This window comes from Meleagris gallopavo, chromosome 4, assembly GCF_905368555.1.
Source record: "Meleagris gallopavo chromosome 4, MGAL_WU_HG_1.1, whole genome shotgun sequence".
Classification (NCBI taxonomy): Eukaryota; Metazoa; Chordata; class Aves; order Galliformes; family Phasianidae; genus Meleagris; species Meleagris gallopavo.
The window spans coordinates 20004332-20022119 of NC_139407.1; the positions used below are offsets into that span (position 1 = coordinate 20004332).

Consider the following 17788-nt stretch of genomic DNA (forward strand, 5'->3'; position numbering starts at 1 on the left):
TGACACCTGACTTCATTTGACCAGAGCCTGCAGAAGAAAAGCATGTCCTTACACATCAGAGATAGACAGGGTTTGCAAAGGAACGGAGTTTAGTTTCTTGTTTTCTAAGCCTGGATTTCTTTCCTGTAGTCCCTCTGAAACCAGCCACTGGGAGATACGTAAGGAAGCAGCAGTGCTTGGTGACCCTTGCTGGCAGCCGAGGAATTAGTCCAGTTGATGGAGCATGGCAATCCACTGTGCCTGCTGAAGAAAGCAGGCTAGAGCGTTTTGTGATCCTTTCACTGGTCTTCAGAGAGACATCATCTTTTCCCTTTGCTAACCTGACTAGGAAGTTTAATTAATGCCCAAACAACTTTACAGCACTGCCATACACCATGCTTAGGCTATAATCAAAGTCCTTTATGGGTTGCCAGGAATGGGTTCTGCAGCCTGGTAATCGCTGCACAGGCAAAATGACCCATGGGGTGCAATGCTCCTAGGAAAATCACTTTAGGCAGAAAGATGGATAAGTCTCCTTGTCAGCTGAGACACTGTAGAGCACACAGAACATGGCTTGCAGTTGCCACATGAATGTCTCACAGAATGAGACAGAGAAGGGTCAGAGAAATCCCTCTATTGAGGTACGGGGGATGTCTGCAGCATGCCATAAGAGACCAAACTCCCTGCTAAGACAATACAAGGACTGAAACACACCAACACTGACCTTCACGTCTTTGTTTCCTTCTGTCTTGCTTCCTCCAGCTGCTATAATGCCTCAGAAAGAGAAAACAGAAGGGGGGAAAGCAATTTCCAAGGTCAAAGGTAGCTAAAACACAGCTAGAACCATCTGAACTCACTTTTCAGAGATCAGCAGAAGGAAGGCCTGGCTAGCCCTACATGCATGGCCCAAGGACCAGACCAAACAAGGGCTGCACAGAGCAAATCATGCTCCTCCTGCCAGCCACTAACAACCCAGAGTGTGCTGCTAAGCTGCCAACAAGCTCAGATGTATGGGGGACTTCAGCATATGAGAAACACTGCATTCTCCTGAAGCCATCACCCTCATCTCCTCTTTATTTATCCCACACTGCTCCTATAGATGGAGCAATGTATCTGAGTGGATTTCCATCACACTCCTATCTGCTGCTTATTCACTTGAGCTATGTTCTAAACAACAGCAACAAAAAAAGATCATACACGAGAAACAGAGGGCACACAGGGCACAGCAACTGAAACTGGAAATGGCTGTTGATAAAAATCTGAGAGGAATTTATGGAGATTACGAATTGTCTTTGGTTAAATATTTCTAGTGATAGGCACACTTCAATGATATCTAGAGGACAACAACTACATTTCATGGGAGTTTTTACAGTACTGTTTCTTTTATTCCTTTGTTTGTTTTTCCCCTCCAGAAAAAAAAAATCAGAACGTTCCACTTTCAGAAATGAAACTTGCATTTCCCTTTTCCTGTTGCTTTAGGTTGCAGCAGCTGTGGAACCAAGCTTGACTGCTTGCTACCTGCAGCAGCTCCTGCATCCCAGAGAGCTGGCTTTCCAACAGCACCTCACCATTCTCCATTGGACAGGGACTGCAGTCTGATTCTTTCCCATTCGAGACCAGTGCCCTGACTAACCTGATAAAACTTTCCCAGTCTTTCCCAAAACAGCTCCCTCACAAAACCTGCTGTCAAAAAGGAAGGCTGGAACATTTTATACAGACTTATCAACGCTTCAGGCTCCTAAATATATTTTAAAAAACCTGTTTATTCAAAATGTTTCAATTAACTTCAACTGTCGCTGTCTGATGACATTCATTTCTTCTCTTTTCTTCTGCCTGTCTTTTCAGTGACAGTCCAACGAAACATCCACCCCTGAAAAACATGTAGCACATTACTGCCATGTTGATATTTTAATCAAGTATTAAAACGGCACTGCTTTTGTACACCACTCTTATGGATGTCACTTGGAGCTTCCCTTGTGACAAATGCATCTTTTGTAAATTAAACAGTTTCTAGTCGATCGGCATCTATTAGTAAAATAATCATCCATTATATAGTTTATGTCTTCAGGTGGAAGAATAATGCAAAACAAGCAGCACCTTCATCATTTTTGAAAGAAGCATCTCTGTACGCATTAGCTTGAAATGATATTTTTTTTTTAATTGAAATTGAAAAGAATTATTATTCTTCCTAGACTTGTAAGAATAGGTGGAAAAAAACCACGCAGCTGAAGATTAGAAAATGCTAGGATCATCAAGAACCCCACGTAATTTAAAGGCAACTCCATGATAGCCCCCAATCAAACCAAATATGCAACCAGCAGGGCAGTTCTTTCAAGTATTCATCCATAGGTAGTAATTTAAAAAACAATCACAGCACCGAATAAAAGCTGTTATGATCTGTGAAGTACAGCAAGGTGCCATTCAGGAGAGTTGTTTTCAATCATCCCTATCTCAGAAAATGCCTTCTGGAACCAACTTTAACAGGTCGCCCCTTCCAAAGGGACATTTGAAGGAACAGACAAAAATGGCAACTGGATGCTTTTAGTATGTACAGCAGGACTAACGTCAAGATTACACTGCAAATAATGCAGACCTCGTGCAGATACCTTTAACCAGTCACTAGATGTAATATACATTTTCCCCATTAAATTCTAAAATTCAAATTACATTCTGTCTGCTGAGCATCAGATCTACTTCAGTATTATGCAGCAATAGTCTTCAAAATGAGAAAGACTTCTAACTTCTGCACTTTTGCACGTAGGACTGACAGGTCGAGTTAAATCAAACTTCACATTGTTTTGTGGCCACTGCTGCAGTGATGGAGCGAATGTCATGATACTGCAGCACATCACAGGCAACTTCCCACTGCCCCCATTAATTCCCATTCCCTTGTTTTTCATGCCCTTGTACTGCAGCTCCTTATCATTTAATTCTTCCACTAAAGGTACAGCTGTTTGGGATTGATGACTTCATGTAAGGTACAGTATATGTCCTTCCTTTGAACTTAAACAGATTAGATCAACATATTACTCCTCTGAACCCAGGATTTTTTTCCAAAACATGATACACAATTAACTTGATGATCTCTCCCAATAATACCATGTTTCCCCACATGCGTCCAGTCAATAGTGTAGGAAAGGCAAGTAATGAAACTCTGAAATATTTGCTTTTAGCCCTAGTAAGATTCTCTGTGCTAGAAAATAAAAATATACTGGAAATAACAGCTATAGGAGGTTCTAAATCTTTTGTTTCTTTCTTTCTTTCTTTAAGAAAACAAAAAAACAAAAAACAAAACCCCTTAACTCTTCTACATTTGCCCTCAAATTTTATTTTTCTTGCCAAAACCCTGTCTGGAAAAATAAAGTTTTAATGGCTTTCATGTATTCTGAGCAAACGGGCCAGCCAGGTCTTGAGTGCAAACCAATGACCTGCAATGGCACAGAACTCCAGGGCTCATTTTACATCATTGTAGCAGTGGGAGCAAGTGAAGCAGAACAAGAATAGCAAGCAGGAACGTAAGCAAGAACCAAAAAGCCTAATCCATTTCACCATAATAATTTGCTTTGAGAGATTCACTTTCTGGATTGTCATCTCATTAAATTAGCTAACACAGCAGTCTGACTAATTAAGAACAATCCCTCAATGAACTTCAAACTTTAGATCAGTAAAGTCTTCCTCTGAAAGAGAAGCAGCACGGGGGGATTATAGCTACCAGGAAAAGCAAACAAACAAACAATAAAAGAACATCTGAAGCTCAGAAACTTGAAGAAAACATGTTTATAACACCTAAGTTCCCACATATTAAGCCTTACTTAGTGCAGCATCAGAGCATTGACAGCAAGAGCCTGATTAGAAGGCATACAGTGTGTGTTTTGCTGCATCCCATAATTTCTCTGGTCATTTGAATGCTATTTCAGGAATGTCCTGCAGAGGACTCAGATGATTATTCACACCCATAGCATTCTACAAGTTACCAGAATGATTGTAAAAGTATCAGCAGTTCATTTCAAACATTGCAACATTCACAACGCGATGGAAAAAGGTCTTTACTCCTTGCCAGATTGCTATCTTGAATTGCATACTCTTATGAACAATCATTTACTACTTGATGTTTCAGGAAAATGTACGTTCCATCTGCAATCCTTCCATTGCCAACAATCCTTCCTGATGCAGGAACCCACCGGAACACCACCTCAGCCCACCAGCTCTGCACAGAACAAAGCTGATGACTGCTAAAGCAAATGGGAAGTAGGAAAAACTTCAGCAAGACTTCTACCATATAAGAACACTGATATTGCAACACAGCAGAATCCAGCGCTTCTCTGAAGATCTACATTCCAACCCCATATACAAAAAGGAACATGATGATTCATTTTACTTCAATTTTTACTTTAAAGGAACAAAATTCATGTGAGACCTTCAGAGGTTGCAGCATCGGAGCAGTATTCTTTTTTTTTTTTTCCCTCTCTCTCTCCAACCCTGTGGACATTCCAATTCCAGTTTTGGCAGTTTATCACTGTGCTCTCTGGAATGTAGTACTGACTGACTAGCTGCGTGCCTTAAACTCGCATCACAGCTTATTTTGCAAATCTCTCTTTGAGAGAAGGCCACAACACTTCCAACTACAATTTCTCACCACTGTGTTGTTGTATCCAAGCTAAAAGAAGAAAAACAAAAAGGAGAGTGGAAGAAGACCACAAGTCCTTGCACTTTCTACTACAAGATTCAAACAACAACAACAAAAGAACACACTGAAGTCAGATCCTGCAAATATTAAAGCTGTCCATAACTGAGAATGTAAAGTCAACTAAAATCAATCAGTACAGAAAACACACACGTACATGACACACTACAGTGCTGTGCCAAGGAAGCACGTGTACATAACAACCTGAAAGTGAACACACACAGTGTAATTCAAGGCAGCCAAAATGTTTTAAAATTGAAATCAAATCCAAAAGGACAGCACACATTTGTCAAGAAAAGAAGGCATACACCTGTATGACAGACTACCTATAGGAATGCCGTTTAATTCACAATAGAATTTGTATCACCTGCATCTCTGATGAAAACACAGAAGACAATAAAAGTCGAAGTGGCTTCACAAGCAATAGTAATCCCCGACAGCTTCAGAGATGTAACATCCATTAGATTCCATTATATGTCCCACTCCCGCTGTCTTTTCAAACCAAACCCAAACTCTCAAACATCCCCTCTCTTGCTCAGCCCCCAGCTACTCCAGCCTTACTGCACTAAAACCCCTTCTCCACAGCAAGTGCTCCTCCACAGCACGATCAAAATAAAACCATTGCCATAGAGCTGCAGGACAGAGAACACCAGTGCTCTCGTCAAATCCTGCTCCCTGACAAGGTGTGACCAAGACACAGACCTGCCACATGGCTAAAAGGCAGGTGCTACTCACCGTGTACTGGGCATACTTATGCTATGTGGCACCATGAGCTCGTGCACCACCTGCAGAATATCAGAAGTCCATCTGTCATACGATTAGAGATACTTGCAGTCCTGCCAAACATTCTCAGGCACCTAATGGAGACAAGCTCTTCAGACCAAAGGGTGTGGCACTGAATCAGTAACAATTCTTCACCAGCCATAGCTGCAGGCCATTCAATTCGCTCATCTGGTCAAGAGTACAGTTTAGCACTTGAATATACTTTCAAGAGAAACAAGAGGTACGTAAAGTACTCTTCCTTAATTAACAACACGAGAAAGTTGCTAATACACAACAGAAAATGTCCCAGCAGGACGTTAGTTGAAAATACAAATTCTTCTAAATCTTTTCCCCTATACTGAAAGTAAAAACAAGTTTGACACATCTAGACCTTGAAATCTTGATTATAAGAACAAATTGCATATCATGGAAGACATTCCAGTATAGTTGTTCTGCTTTTCAAATGAAGACTGAGGTTGGACTTAATAAGTTGAGGAAAACAGCACAGATCTACCAAAGCAGGTCCAACCTGCAGTACCGCACAGTGGTAAGTTCGCACAAACTGGAGTTGACTTTCCCAAGACAGCATATGTTTTTATATATACAAACAATTACTTTGAATACGGTGAGTATTCAGAGTTGATGATATAAAGTTGCCTTTCTTCAAGAACAAACAGCATTTAAGTTCAAAGGATAGCAACCGATCTTGTTCTATGAGATGCAAATGACTCTTTCAGTTGGCAGAATACACTGATATCACTCACATACTGCCTCTAGCACAGAACCATAAACGATCAAAACAACTGCCCCTCAAGAAGCTCCTTATTATCCTTTTAAAAAGCAAGAGCCAGAGATTGACTTCATCAGGTAGGAACTCCACCATTAATGATTGTTTAATACAGAAAATTTCACTGGAAGAGAATTGAGCAAAGCTAAAAAAAGTGCTACTTCAAAACAAAATAGAACAAAAGCATAAAAAAGAAAAATCATGCAAAAACAACAACAAAAGGAAAACCATAATTTCTCTATCAGTCCAATTTTCAGCCCACAGCTGCTTCTTCCAAAAAAAGGACAAGTCAATTTGTCCACAGACAACACTCTCAAACACGTCAATGAAGATGAGCGGCTCCCACTTGCTTCACCCAATAAAACACTCAAAGCCTAGAGTTACATCATCATTCTGCCTGCCTACTTTTACTGCAAGACACTGCTTGCAGGGTGAGATGCTTCACATTTGAGTTTAAAACACATTTTATGAGTAATTAAAATAAAATGTAGTAAAGTTAGAATTTCTAATCTACTTTCACACACAGTAAAAATCAACCATTCATAAGCACATTGTCAACAGAGGCACAAAACAGAATCTAATTCTGGAACCATGCAGTGACAATTTATCTTGGCTTCTAGAGTCTCACAGTAACGAACACTGAAACAGTCAATAAGAAGTTTGCAATATCATAAAAAAAAAATTCTTACTAATGCAAAAGATGCTTAGGATCAACACACCTGTGATGGCTGTATTGCTTCACAGCAAAGCAAAGGTGAATACAAACACACACTGAAACCAATGGAGAAACTCAACAGAAGAAGCGGACGCTATGAACACAGTTCCATGGCTGGTGAAGTTGATCTACCCGCATTTTCATCTCTGCAGGAGTGCTCTCCCTTTCTGCCCCATCTCTGGGCCTGTCTCCTTCCTCACAGCAGTACCAGTATCCCTTCAGTGGAACATAATGCTGATCCTGCTGGAAATAACACTGTAAAAGCAGGGGTTTCATTTCAGCCTAATCACCTCCAAGTTTACTGTTTATCCCATAGTTTACTACTGGTTGGCAAGACAGGGGCAAGTGAACAGAATCACAGCAATCCGGACAGAGGAATGTATTACCCTTCTGCAAACTTTTTTCACTTCTTATGCAGGCTGTTCTAATAAAGACTTACATGACCCAGCTTAGCAGTTCTAGAATCTCAGCATTGTTTCCATTTACATCTGTCTGAAGATGTGTCACCATGGCAGTACTGCCATGTGCTGGTCTTCCATTACTTGCATGAATATTCTGATTTTTACTCATGTGTATGATATAAAAATGATGAAATCACAAATATCTGTAACAATTTCCAGATTTAAAAGAGCGTCAACAACAACAAAACCCACTTAATGAAACTCAACTTGTCACCATTCATTATAAATTTTAGTAAATGAAAATAGGGAATCCTCTTTTCTTACTCATAACCTTAATAACATGCCTAAGCAATGAATTTTCACCAAAGGCTTGAACACAAGTTATTCGACTGGAATATGACAAGAACTAACATAACCTGAGCAAATACTTGAAGTTGTAGGTAATTTATCCTATTTGATGACTATATGGACCTCTATCCTTACAATGAAAACCTACTTTGAAGTTATGTTTGTGAAGGAAAGTCGGTTTCCTTTCTCTGAAAAAATAAGGTAGCTCTGAAGGGCTCCTTTGTTTAACCACACTGTAAGAGGAAAACATCTCTAGCAATCAGCTCAGCTCCATTTGAGAGCATATTTTCCTCCTTGTGTACAATTTCTCATTAGCTATGTCTTACATTGTGTATGAGAACTACTGTAATATTATCCCGTAAGTCAAGATAGGTTTTAATCGAAATAGCTGTAGTAGGCAAGCACTACAGACGTGGGTCTGGGTAAACCACAGTCTAGACCACTTGCCCCATTTTACGTAACAGGTCACAGTCCTTGGCTCTAGCAGTGGTACATACTTTGCACACATAAGCAAATACTCTGCAGCATTTCCTGACTTGTTAACTTTACGCTCTGAGATGAAAGATATGGAGCAGTCCTATCACTTCCAGAGAAATAAAGAAGTGTTAAATGAGTTACCGTACCATTTTCACTAACGCTAAAATCAACAACACGTAGCCCCAGGCAATTGGCAGACTGGTTAAAAAGCCCACATACCAACTACTACGTATTTTAACGCTGTCTGATGCTATCACAGCTACACTAGCACTGCAATATTAGAATTGTGCTTTACACTGGATAAACAAACAAGGGTGTCAGAAGTTCAGACACAGCTAGTCCCTCATTGCGAGTGCAGAACTTGCATCACGGGTTTTATTTTGAATAAATATACATCAATTAAATAAAAGCAGTTCCCAACCTGTCATTGAAACTGGAATGAGATACCAGACAGTTTCACATGGAATATGCACATTCCTGGACAGACAAGCAGGCGTGAACAAGCTACGCGGAGTTAGGCAGATGATACCACAGGCTGAAACAAGGCAGGAAAAGACACTGGGAATTACAAGTGAGGGAACAAAGACGTTGTCCCACTTGTGCAGCTGTATGATGGGATCAGACACCTCAGTTGTACCTTACATCAGCAGTGTTAAGATTTGCACTCAAAACAGAATTAAGATCCATCCCCGCTCAAGTGATTTCGACCTCAGCACCGACTCTTCTCACAGCTTCTGGTGTTCACCAGACAGGAGGAAGCAAGCTCGTGAGACACGATGCAACAAAGTGTCCTTCTTCTCTAAGGGAAAGGGATGCAACATTCGACTGCAGGCAACTACTGAAGCTCTAATTTGGACAGACAACTCCCACCCCAGTAACTGAAACCCATGACAGAAATGGTAGAGTTTTCAACTCCCCGGAAGATGAAAGCAGCAATGGAAACTTCATAACCTGTCCACGTCAGCACTAAGAAAGCTCTTACAGCCTACAAGCAGCACAGCTCTGGTTTCTGCTCATCCAATGTTTCTCATGCACTGCCTTGGTTACGGAGTCCTAGAAACATTCTCGGACAAGCATACCACGAATGATTTTAAATCCTAGGTATTCTATTGAAGTATCTATGTATTGAAAGCTGTTCCTTCCCAGTGGAAAGAGAAGCGGAGGCAGAAAGAAAGTGTGTTGTTTTTTTTTTCCATAGCAGCTCATTCTTTGACACACCAACATGAGTGCAGACAAGCATTTAAATACAGACCAGTTGCATCTGCAGAATTTGTGATGTGGAATTCATTTTAGAAAAGATACCAATATAGCCATGTATTTTACATCAGCAACGGCAAGTAGTGGAGCACAGACTATTTACTATGCAGAAACCAAGAACCCAAGAAGCAATAACATCCATATATTTAGTCAGTGAAAAAGTCGCTACAACTCCCACGTTCTCACTGTTATGTCTCGTCTTCCTCAAACTTACACCTCAAGTACCCTCCCATTTCAACCATCAGTCTTCAATATGGTAACCTAAGAGTTTGTAGAGAGCAATCACTGCTGAACAGAGGAAAACGTTTAAAAACTGCAGCACTTCTAGAAATACACAAGTCAAATCACTTCTGCCCTTGCAAGTGTGAGCTTCTCTAATGTCAATGGGGTTACTCAGAGAAATGAAGAGAGCAAAAATGAAAACTGAGCCTCAAGGTGAGGCTGATGTGAAATTTTCTTCATGTTGTACACAAAGATATCATTATAGTAACAGACCTAAACTGTACACACAGTAACATGTACAATCAGAACATCTAGAAAAGCAGATGAAACAAGTATGGGTAAATTAAAAAAAAACCAACACAATTTTTTTCCAATAAGCTTTGGAATATGGTATTTTCTCTTCCAGTTTATTTCTAGACATGACTATTTCATACCATTAACAATGAGACTCCAGTTGTTCCCAAATACATCTGCTGACCCACAGACACGTGGTTCACAATGCAAATATTGGAGGCTAGTACTTTCTACATCAAAGTGGATTAAAAAGTATCTTAAAACATCAAGCACAACTTTTCTATGTAAAAATATCCAGGGAATGCTGTACCATAAAAGCAGAAGAAAAAAATATCAATAAAATCATACCTCTTCTACACTTGCTTTACCAATGAAGGATTTTAGGTCCACAAGTACTTTATGAAAACTTTTTAACCTCCATCACAGAAAGAAGTAGAAAACAAAGTCCTGAAGTATGAAACTGTTTTCAGTCTTACTGCAGAATGCATTACCTTCACTTTGACATGTTAAGAGAAGTTTCAGTACCAACGCAAAGCCAGATTTTACTGCATTGACAAACTTGGAAGATCACATCTCAGTTTTACTGACATATGTTCGTATGGTTTCAGAATACACATTTTCTAAATACCTGGGAAATACAAAAGACTCTCAAGCAAACCCATCACAAGACTTTCAAACAATTCTTTTTCTAAACCAGGTCACCAGTACAAACAGATTGTAAATACAGATACTGTAAATACGGGTAATGTAAACTGAAGATTAAATGGGCTTGTCAGTCTCCCGTGCAGGCGATTCAGCTTCATGATTGAGCCACGTACACTAAGTTAGGAACTCCATAGCACAAAATCCCTCTGCTTGTTTTCCATGACTGACAAGGGTAAGCAATTATTTCAAACACCGTGCTCTCTCAAGGTCTCTACTTCCTTAGTTCTCGTGACAGACCATCGAGTCTCAGGACTTGATTTCTCCTTCACCTGCAATCATCAATGCATTAATGAAACAATATTTATCCTGTACCTATAGGATGGCAAGCAGACCACTGCTACTCACTTAGCCAGGTAGTCTACAAATGACAGCAAAGACTCAAACTTTACCGCCATGTATGCATACCCTTGAACTCTTCAGAGCCAGAGAACACGTAGAAAATAATTCTAAATTAGTGCACTCCTGAGGCATTGTTACAACGATAGGTTCTCAAATTTCACTTTTTGCTTCACCTCGATTACACGCCTCACACTCTGCTTTGCAAACAGAAATTCAAAGTTTAACGCCGAGTAATTCTTTAAATACGCTACTTCTAGAGACGGGAAAGCCAGAACTTTTTTATTGTCCGCAGTAAAAAGAAAAAAAATCAATGAGTCAAAGAGGCCAATTTATCACAGGTGTAATAAACAACACCGTCCCGTACACTTTACCACCTCACTAATATTTACAAGGCATTTAAATTCCTTTGCACTTGAAAGCACGTTAAGCACGAAGTTCACCGTGGCTGGAATTTGCTGCTGCAACAAGTGTGAGAGCGGAACGGGCCTGCGCAGCGGTGCTGCCTGTCACAGCTCCCTCCGCGAGCCGCAGGCAGCGGGCTGCTCACCGCTCGGAGAAACACAAACCCAGGCTCTCATTTATAATGCAGGACAGCTTGTTCCACGCGTTCGTAACGCCTTCTCTAAGTTTCTGATCACTCGAATGGACCGCTTTTAAGTTTATTTCCGTACTGCGTATAACACAACGTTAACACAGACACGAAGTTCTCTCTTCCAGTTACTTTCCAGGAGCGCCGCGGCCAGAACTCGAGGCAGGTACCCGGGCGGCTCTCCTCTCCGCACGGCTGGCGGGGCAGAACCGCGGCAGGACCCGCCGCCCGTCCCGACCGCCGCCGCCCCTCCGCAGCTGGAAGACCGGCCCCGATGATTCACGCGCTCGCAGCACGCGAGCCGCCCACGCCGCTCACCAAAACGTTTTCGAGGCGAGTTTTGCCCGTTTCAGCCTTCAGAGCTGGAAGAGGCTGCGGCTGGCGGGGGGCTGAGACGTGCCGAGGCCTAGCGGGCACGCGAGGCCTGCGGCCGCTTCCCCGGCAGCACGGCGCTCCTCGGGCCGGGACGGCCGGGCGGGAGGCCGGGGGTGCCGCGTGGGGGTGGGATGGCGGCCGGCCCCGCGGCCAACTTTCGTACCTGTCGGGCAGCCCGGCCGCTCTCGGCGCCCGCGGCCAGCTTTCGTTCCGAGCTCCGCGGCCGCAGGCCGGCAGCACCCCGCCTCGCACCCACCTGTCCCTGGGGTCGATCCAGCTGGTCTGCTTGGTGTTGTGGTCGATGTAAAAGACTTTGCCGTCGTAATCCCTCGCCTCTTCCCAGCCATCGGGTAAGGGGAGCTGCCCATTCCCCGCTTTCCTAGGCATGGTCGGCCGGCGGGGGCGGCTGCTCCATAGGGACGGAAAGAAAGAAGGGAAGCGGGAAAAGCCCCCACCCGAGCCGCGGGGACGAAGAGGGGGCCCGCAGCCGAGCCCGGCCCGGCACTGGGGGACAACGTTGGCGGCAGCCCGGCAAGCGCTCCTTCGCCGCCGGCTCTTGGCCCACCGTGCCGGGGCTGCCGCGGGCGGGCGGGCGGCAGCCCAGGTCAGGGTTCCCGACGGAGCCCAGCTGCCGTCTGGGCGCGGGGAGCCCGGCTGAGCCCCGGGCGGCTGCGGCCGCCGCTCATTAGCATGAGATTAGCATCCACCTCATCTGCATGCACATTCCTCCCGCCGCATTCCTCAGGGTTAACCCTGCCGGCGCTGCCCCCGACGCCGCGCCCGCGGGACGGGGGGAAGCCCGGGCCCGGGCGGGGCCGCGGAAAAGGCACGAGCAAGTCCGGCGGAGGAAACGGGGGCGGGAGGAGAAGGGCCGAGGCAGGCCTTGCGGCTTCCACCGAAGCCGGCTAGGAGAGGAAGAGGGAAAGCGGAGCGGGAGGCGGCGTGTGGGCTGCGGGAGGCGAGGCGCGCCCGGCGCTCCCTTTGTCCGCGAGGCGCCGTGAGGCGGCGCGGCCCTCGGGGCTCTGCCGGCGCGTCTCTCCCGGCCCGTGGCGCTGAGCTGCGCGGGCGGCTCCGTTCCCGCCCTGCCGCTCCCCTCTGAGCGTTACTCGGTGCGCGCCGCCTGAAAGCGTTCCTCTGAACTCTCTCTAAAACTCCGTTAAGGCTCGAGGGTTGTTAGAAGGACCTCGGCGCTTAACATTTTTCCCTTTCGCTCTAATTTTGAGCTTTTTCTCTTGAGCTCTGAGAGGACTTTAAACTTTTCGATCGTTTGTTTTTTACCAGAAGCGCCGGCAGGGAACGTTCACGGACGGTGTAGGTGGCCTTCTGGCCTGAAAGGCAGCCGCACGCACGTTGCGTTGAGAAGCCAGGTGTGAATTACGGCGCGGGAGAGGAGTAGTGAGACAGGTTGCCATGGCTCGGCTGATAGAAGGTAACCTAACGAGCTCTGTTAATTAGCATGTGTATCTGTTCCCCAGGGTTTGGCTCCAGAAGTGGAGCAGTGGAGCGAGAACATGATTGTAGTTCTGTGGCTGGCACTCCTGAGTAGCCCAGGTTTTGCTCCCTGCTTTCCAGATCGTTTTCTTTTCACTTTTCTGGATTGAAAAAGCAAAGTTTTTGTGGGAAAGAAGGTTTGGAACCCAGAGCTGTGGGTTTGTTGTTGTTGGTTTGGTTTCTTTTTGCCTATCCTTCTACAGCTTAGTACTCAGCCCTATGGATTATTCTCCTGATAACAGTTTGTGCTTACTAAGCAGCAGGCTTGTCCAGTGCCCAACAGGGTTTTGGATTCCGCTTAAGAGGCCAGGCACCCAACCATTAGGTGTTGCAGTAATTGATTTACAGGCATCCAACTCTCATTGTTGGATGTTGAAAACAAAAAAAAAGGGAGATATGATCTTAATTTAGCTAATTGTTGATCTGGTAAAGACATTTGCTATCTTAGTCATTCTAATCATCTTATTCTGTAATAATAATCTGCTATTCCCTCTCTGTAAATAGTTGTATGCTTCCCAAAAACACCTGCTGGTGAACCTTCAAACTCTCTTGAAGATTTTTATTTTCACATCTGCTGAATTAAGGCAATGTGTAATGAAAGTACGTACTTCAAGTAAGGCCCTGGTGATTAACAGTGGAGAGGATCTGAGGTGTACAAGCCTCTGCATCTCCATAAGAGTTCAGCTACAGGAAGTAACAGGATCATTGCCTACTAAAGTGACAGTCATTTATTTTCATTGAGAATATTATGTTTCAGTCAACTGATTGGTTTATAAAGTCCAGCCTTGTTTTTCACCAGTGTGAAGAAGTCCTTTTACTATCCATTGAAACTTCTACATCTTCCAAGAGTCTAATTTCATAAACTTACTTTTAGATATCATCCTACAGTGAGAAAGTACACATGGCAATCATGGGATAGTCTAAGCTGGATTTCTGTTTTAGTTTGCTTTATCAATAATGTTTCTTGTTATGTAAATTGAGAAAAGCTACAGAGGTTATTATTTTCTCTGGAACTAGCTGCCAGTTAGCTATCCTTGGCATGAATAAGAAGCTTTTATAGTGGTACAGTCTTTTTCTTTCCTAAAAAGCAGGCCTGTTATACAGCAGCACTGCTATATTCCTACTTTATAAACAATCCACAGAAAAGAGAGCATGTGGTAAGAAAATCCATGATACTAAGCTAAAAGTGAAACATCATTTTTGTCAGTATTACCCCCAAAATTAATTATGACTTCTGAGATGTTACCTGATTTCTGTCCTACGTCACGACTTCAGCAGTCCATATGGGATGTGCATGGATATAGAACTGATTTATAACTATCTCTTTGGGTAAAACTTTTCGTCAGGGAAAAAAAAAAAAACAAACCATTTTCATTTGCACAAACAGGTGGAAATGGCAACTCTTAATTTTTGGAAATAAATATGTTAAGACCACTGCATATTTGTCTAGTTTCTGTTTGGATGCTTCTGTATATGTATACACATGTGCTTACACCTAAACATAGACTGTTACATGGTAAGTCTTAGGCTTTCCCCTTCCTCCATCCGTTGTTTGAGCACTTCATTGTACACATTTGAATCTACAGCCCAGAATCCTAAGAAGTTCTACATTGACAATGACAGTAGTTGAAGTAATACTGACAAAAAGTAGGTAATACTTGTGTGAGTAAATGGCAGACCTTTATCGTTATCAGTTGGAATGTTAGTTTTTGCTGTAGATAGTAGATTCCCACTATCATCTTGTTTTCTGCTATTTTGCAATTTGAACTGGTAGAAAATAGTTTTTTCCACTATGGTATTCTTTTAATATGTCTAGTATAGGAGGGCAGAACAGAGTATTCCTGATGATTCTTTTTAGTCTAAAATACACTATAAATTTTAACTGTAAATAGTTTTACAAGAACACCTACAGCCCAACTGATAACCTGCCTAGCACACTGCTGTTGTTGTCAGCTGATAAGCGTACCACAGATTGTTTGGCTTAATTGTATATGACAGGATAGTTCAGAAGATGTATGCTTGCCTTATTCAGAGCACAGGCGGGTACATATGAAGGAGTTTTCTAAAGCATGGGAAAATGTAGCTGTGACATGACTTGTGTGTCTGTCAGTAAGTATGATAAATAACAAGATAGGCTCAATGAAAAGGAGTTAATTGTTCCTCTGTTTTGCTGTGTATGTTTAACAGGTCTGAAGAATTATCTGTAGTACGTAGTTAAAGGACTGAGTTAAAAGAAATTAGAATCACAGCTGTTTTGTGTCCTTTCTGTGTTACTGTTACCAGCTTGAAGAAAAATATCTATGGAAAATTTGGAATCTAAGCACGGAAAGAGATCCGGAAAGAGGATCTGCAAAGGCAAATAGCTGTGCCTTTCATGTAACAAGAAGTCTACCTTACACCAGTCTGTACTCCCTGCTTGCTTCTTGATTCACAGTAAATCTGCTCTTGGTTCTAACTGTGATTACAAAAAAGGCGTATTCGTGACTCCCTTAGTTTGATGATCCACTAGAGCGATGTCCCTGAAGAAATTTACAGTCATTACGGTTCTAATTCATACCAGCCTCAAATGGTTCAGAATCAAGAGCTGTAGCTGTCTCCCTGAAAAGCTACATCGTAGCTCAGTTTCCACTGCTTTCAAACAGAATTTGAATGCAGAATGAATTATGAAATACACTGTCAGAATTAATGAATCTCTAAAAAATCTGACAAAGGCTTGAATATATATGTATTGTTTATGCTGCTATTTTTTGTAGACACTTAAACACTATACAAACCAATCTGGACAGCCAATCTGACTTCCTTGACATACAGTTATTGTAGAACTGTAAAAAATGTCAATATTCTCAGCATTATGGATATTGGCTTATTTATAAGCACAGCGATTTTTGTCTAAAATAGCCAAGTCTTCAAAAAAAAAACCACCACCACCAAAGCCAACTCCGAAATAAACATACAAAAACCCAAGTAGGACTCCATTGTGCCTGGAGATTTTCAGTTTTAAAAACAGTTTTTAAAGTCCTGTGGAATAAAACTGTACATGAGAGAGGGAAAGGAGGAGTGCTACTTTTCCTACTGTCAGCCTCTGGTGCATGCATACGACTGACAATAAAAGACCTTTGAATGATACCATTTCTAGCTGAATTTATGACGAAGCTCTGCAGAAGCAATGAAGCCAGTGAACGGCTTTGATATATACTTACTCTCATTCCACTTTTCTCTTTTCTCTGAAGCCTCCTCTTTCCACTGATGTTCAAGTGGAATAGTGCTAAAATAAGAAGTCCTACAAAGACTTTCCATAGGATTAATGAAAAAGACCATACCAGAATCTTCTTCAAGTATATATATAAACTTTTTCAAAATGTTAGCTTTGTTTTTCTTTCAGGCATGTATAAAAGAAAATAGTCAGAAATTACACAAATTACACATTTTGAGTCCTTGAAGACAGTTACAGTCCCATAAATCTGAAAACAAGTGCACAGAGCAATTTTAACTGTTATTCTGATTAAAAAGTTAGGGTAGGTGAAGTGGAAATAACAAGGTAATAGTATTGCTTCAAGCTTAATTATGGAAATGTGAATAACGCTTTCAAAGTAAAAATCTAAAATTCAACCCAAACAACTCATTAAACTAATTCAGCTTTCAGTTTTGTTAACTGATTAACATTGTTGATATTTTTGTAGGCAAAATAAAAAGATGGTGGAGAATTTTGGTTGTTCCTAGATCCCATACTACATATTGGGCTACAGCTTGATACATCCTCACTAGATAAAGAGGAGGGGAAGTTCAAATTAGCCTTTGAGACATATTCCCAGATAATTTTTTGATGCAGTCTTGGTATGTACTCTCAATGTTACATTTTCTATAGAGACAGTCTTACTGTATTTTTTTTTTAAATAGTATCTCTCATTCTAGTGCACACAAATTTAACTTTCCTGCATTTCGTCATGTAACTGTAGAATTGCACTGTTTATTCACTTCTGTCTAATGGCTTTGGAGAACCCAAAGACACACCTGGTCAGCACAGGAGGTTTTCAAGAGCCTGATCTTCTCTTCTGGCCACGTGTAAGACAGAAATTGACCAGCAACGGGGGATTCTACTGAGAGAAGAATGAAAGAGTTTCTTAGTAACACCTCTTTGGTGGAGAACAGCAATGAATTTTGTCAAATATTTAAGATACTCCACGTAGTGTACAGATTTACAGAGACAATATTTTTAACATTCCCTCTCCATTGGTGCGAGGACTGTGTTCCCACCACAGCCAGAATGTGGCACTTACATATGTCTGCTGTGTTCTATATGAAGGATGAAATACAAAAAATGAATGTTTTATCAGTGACATTTGAAAGTATGTCTCTCTTTTGT

General features: G+C 42.2%; 2 protein-coding genes across 10 annotated transcripts in view; one reads left to right on the plus strand and one right to left on the minus strand.

Annotated features, from left to right (window-relative positions):
* WWC2 (WW and C2 domain containing 2) overlaps positions 1–12642 on the minus strand; it is an 87653-nt gene extending 75011 nt beyond the window's left edge. Inside the window, exon 1 of one of the 3 annotated variants that reach the window (XR_014882903.1) lies at positions 12191–12642. Coding sequence is in view for 2 of the 3 variants with exons in the window: in XM_085222438.1 (XP_085078564.1) it covers positions 12191–12321 (131 nt within the window). In the remaining variant the exon portion in view is untranslated. The remainder of the gene's footprint in view (positions 1–12190) is intronic. The other 2 variants (XM_085222438.1, XM_085222440.1) reach the window with 2 other exon arrangements.
* Positions 11342–17788, plus strand: part of DCTD (dCMP deaminase) — a 55884-nt gene continuing 49437 nt past the window's right edge. For 2 of the 7 annotated variants that reach the window (XM_085222446.1, XM_085222445.1), the window contains exon 1: positions 13050–13363. The gene's annotated coding sequence lies outside the window, so the exon portion shown is untranslated. The other 5 variants (XM_085222451.1, XM_085222449.1, XM_085222448.1 and 2 more) reach the window with 5 other exon arrangements.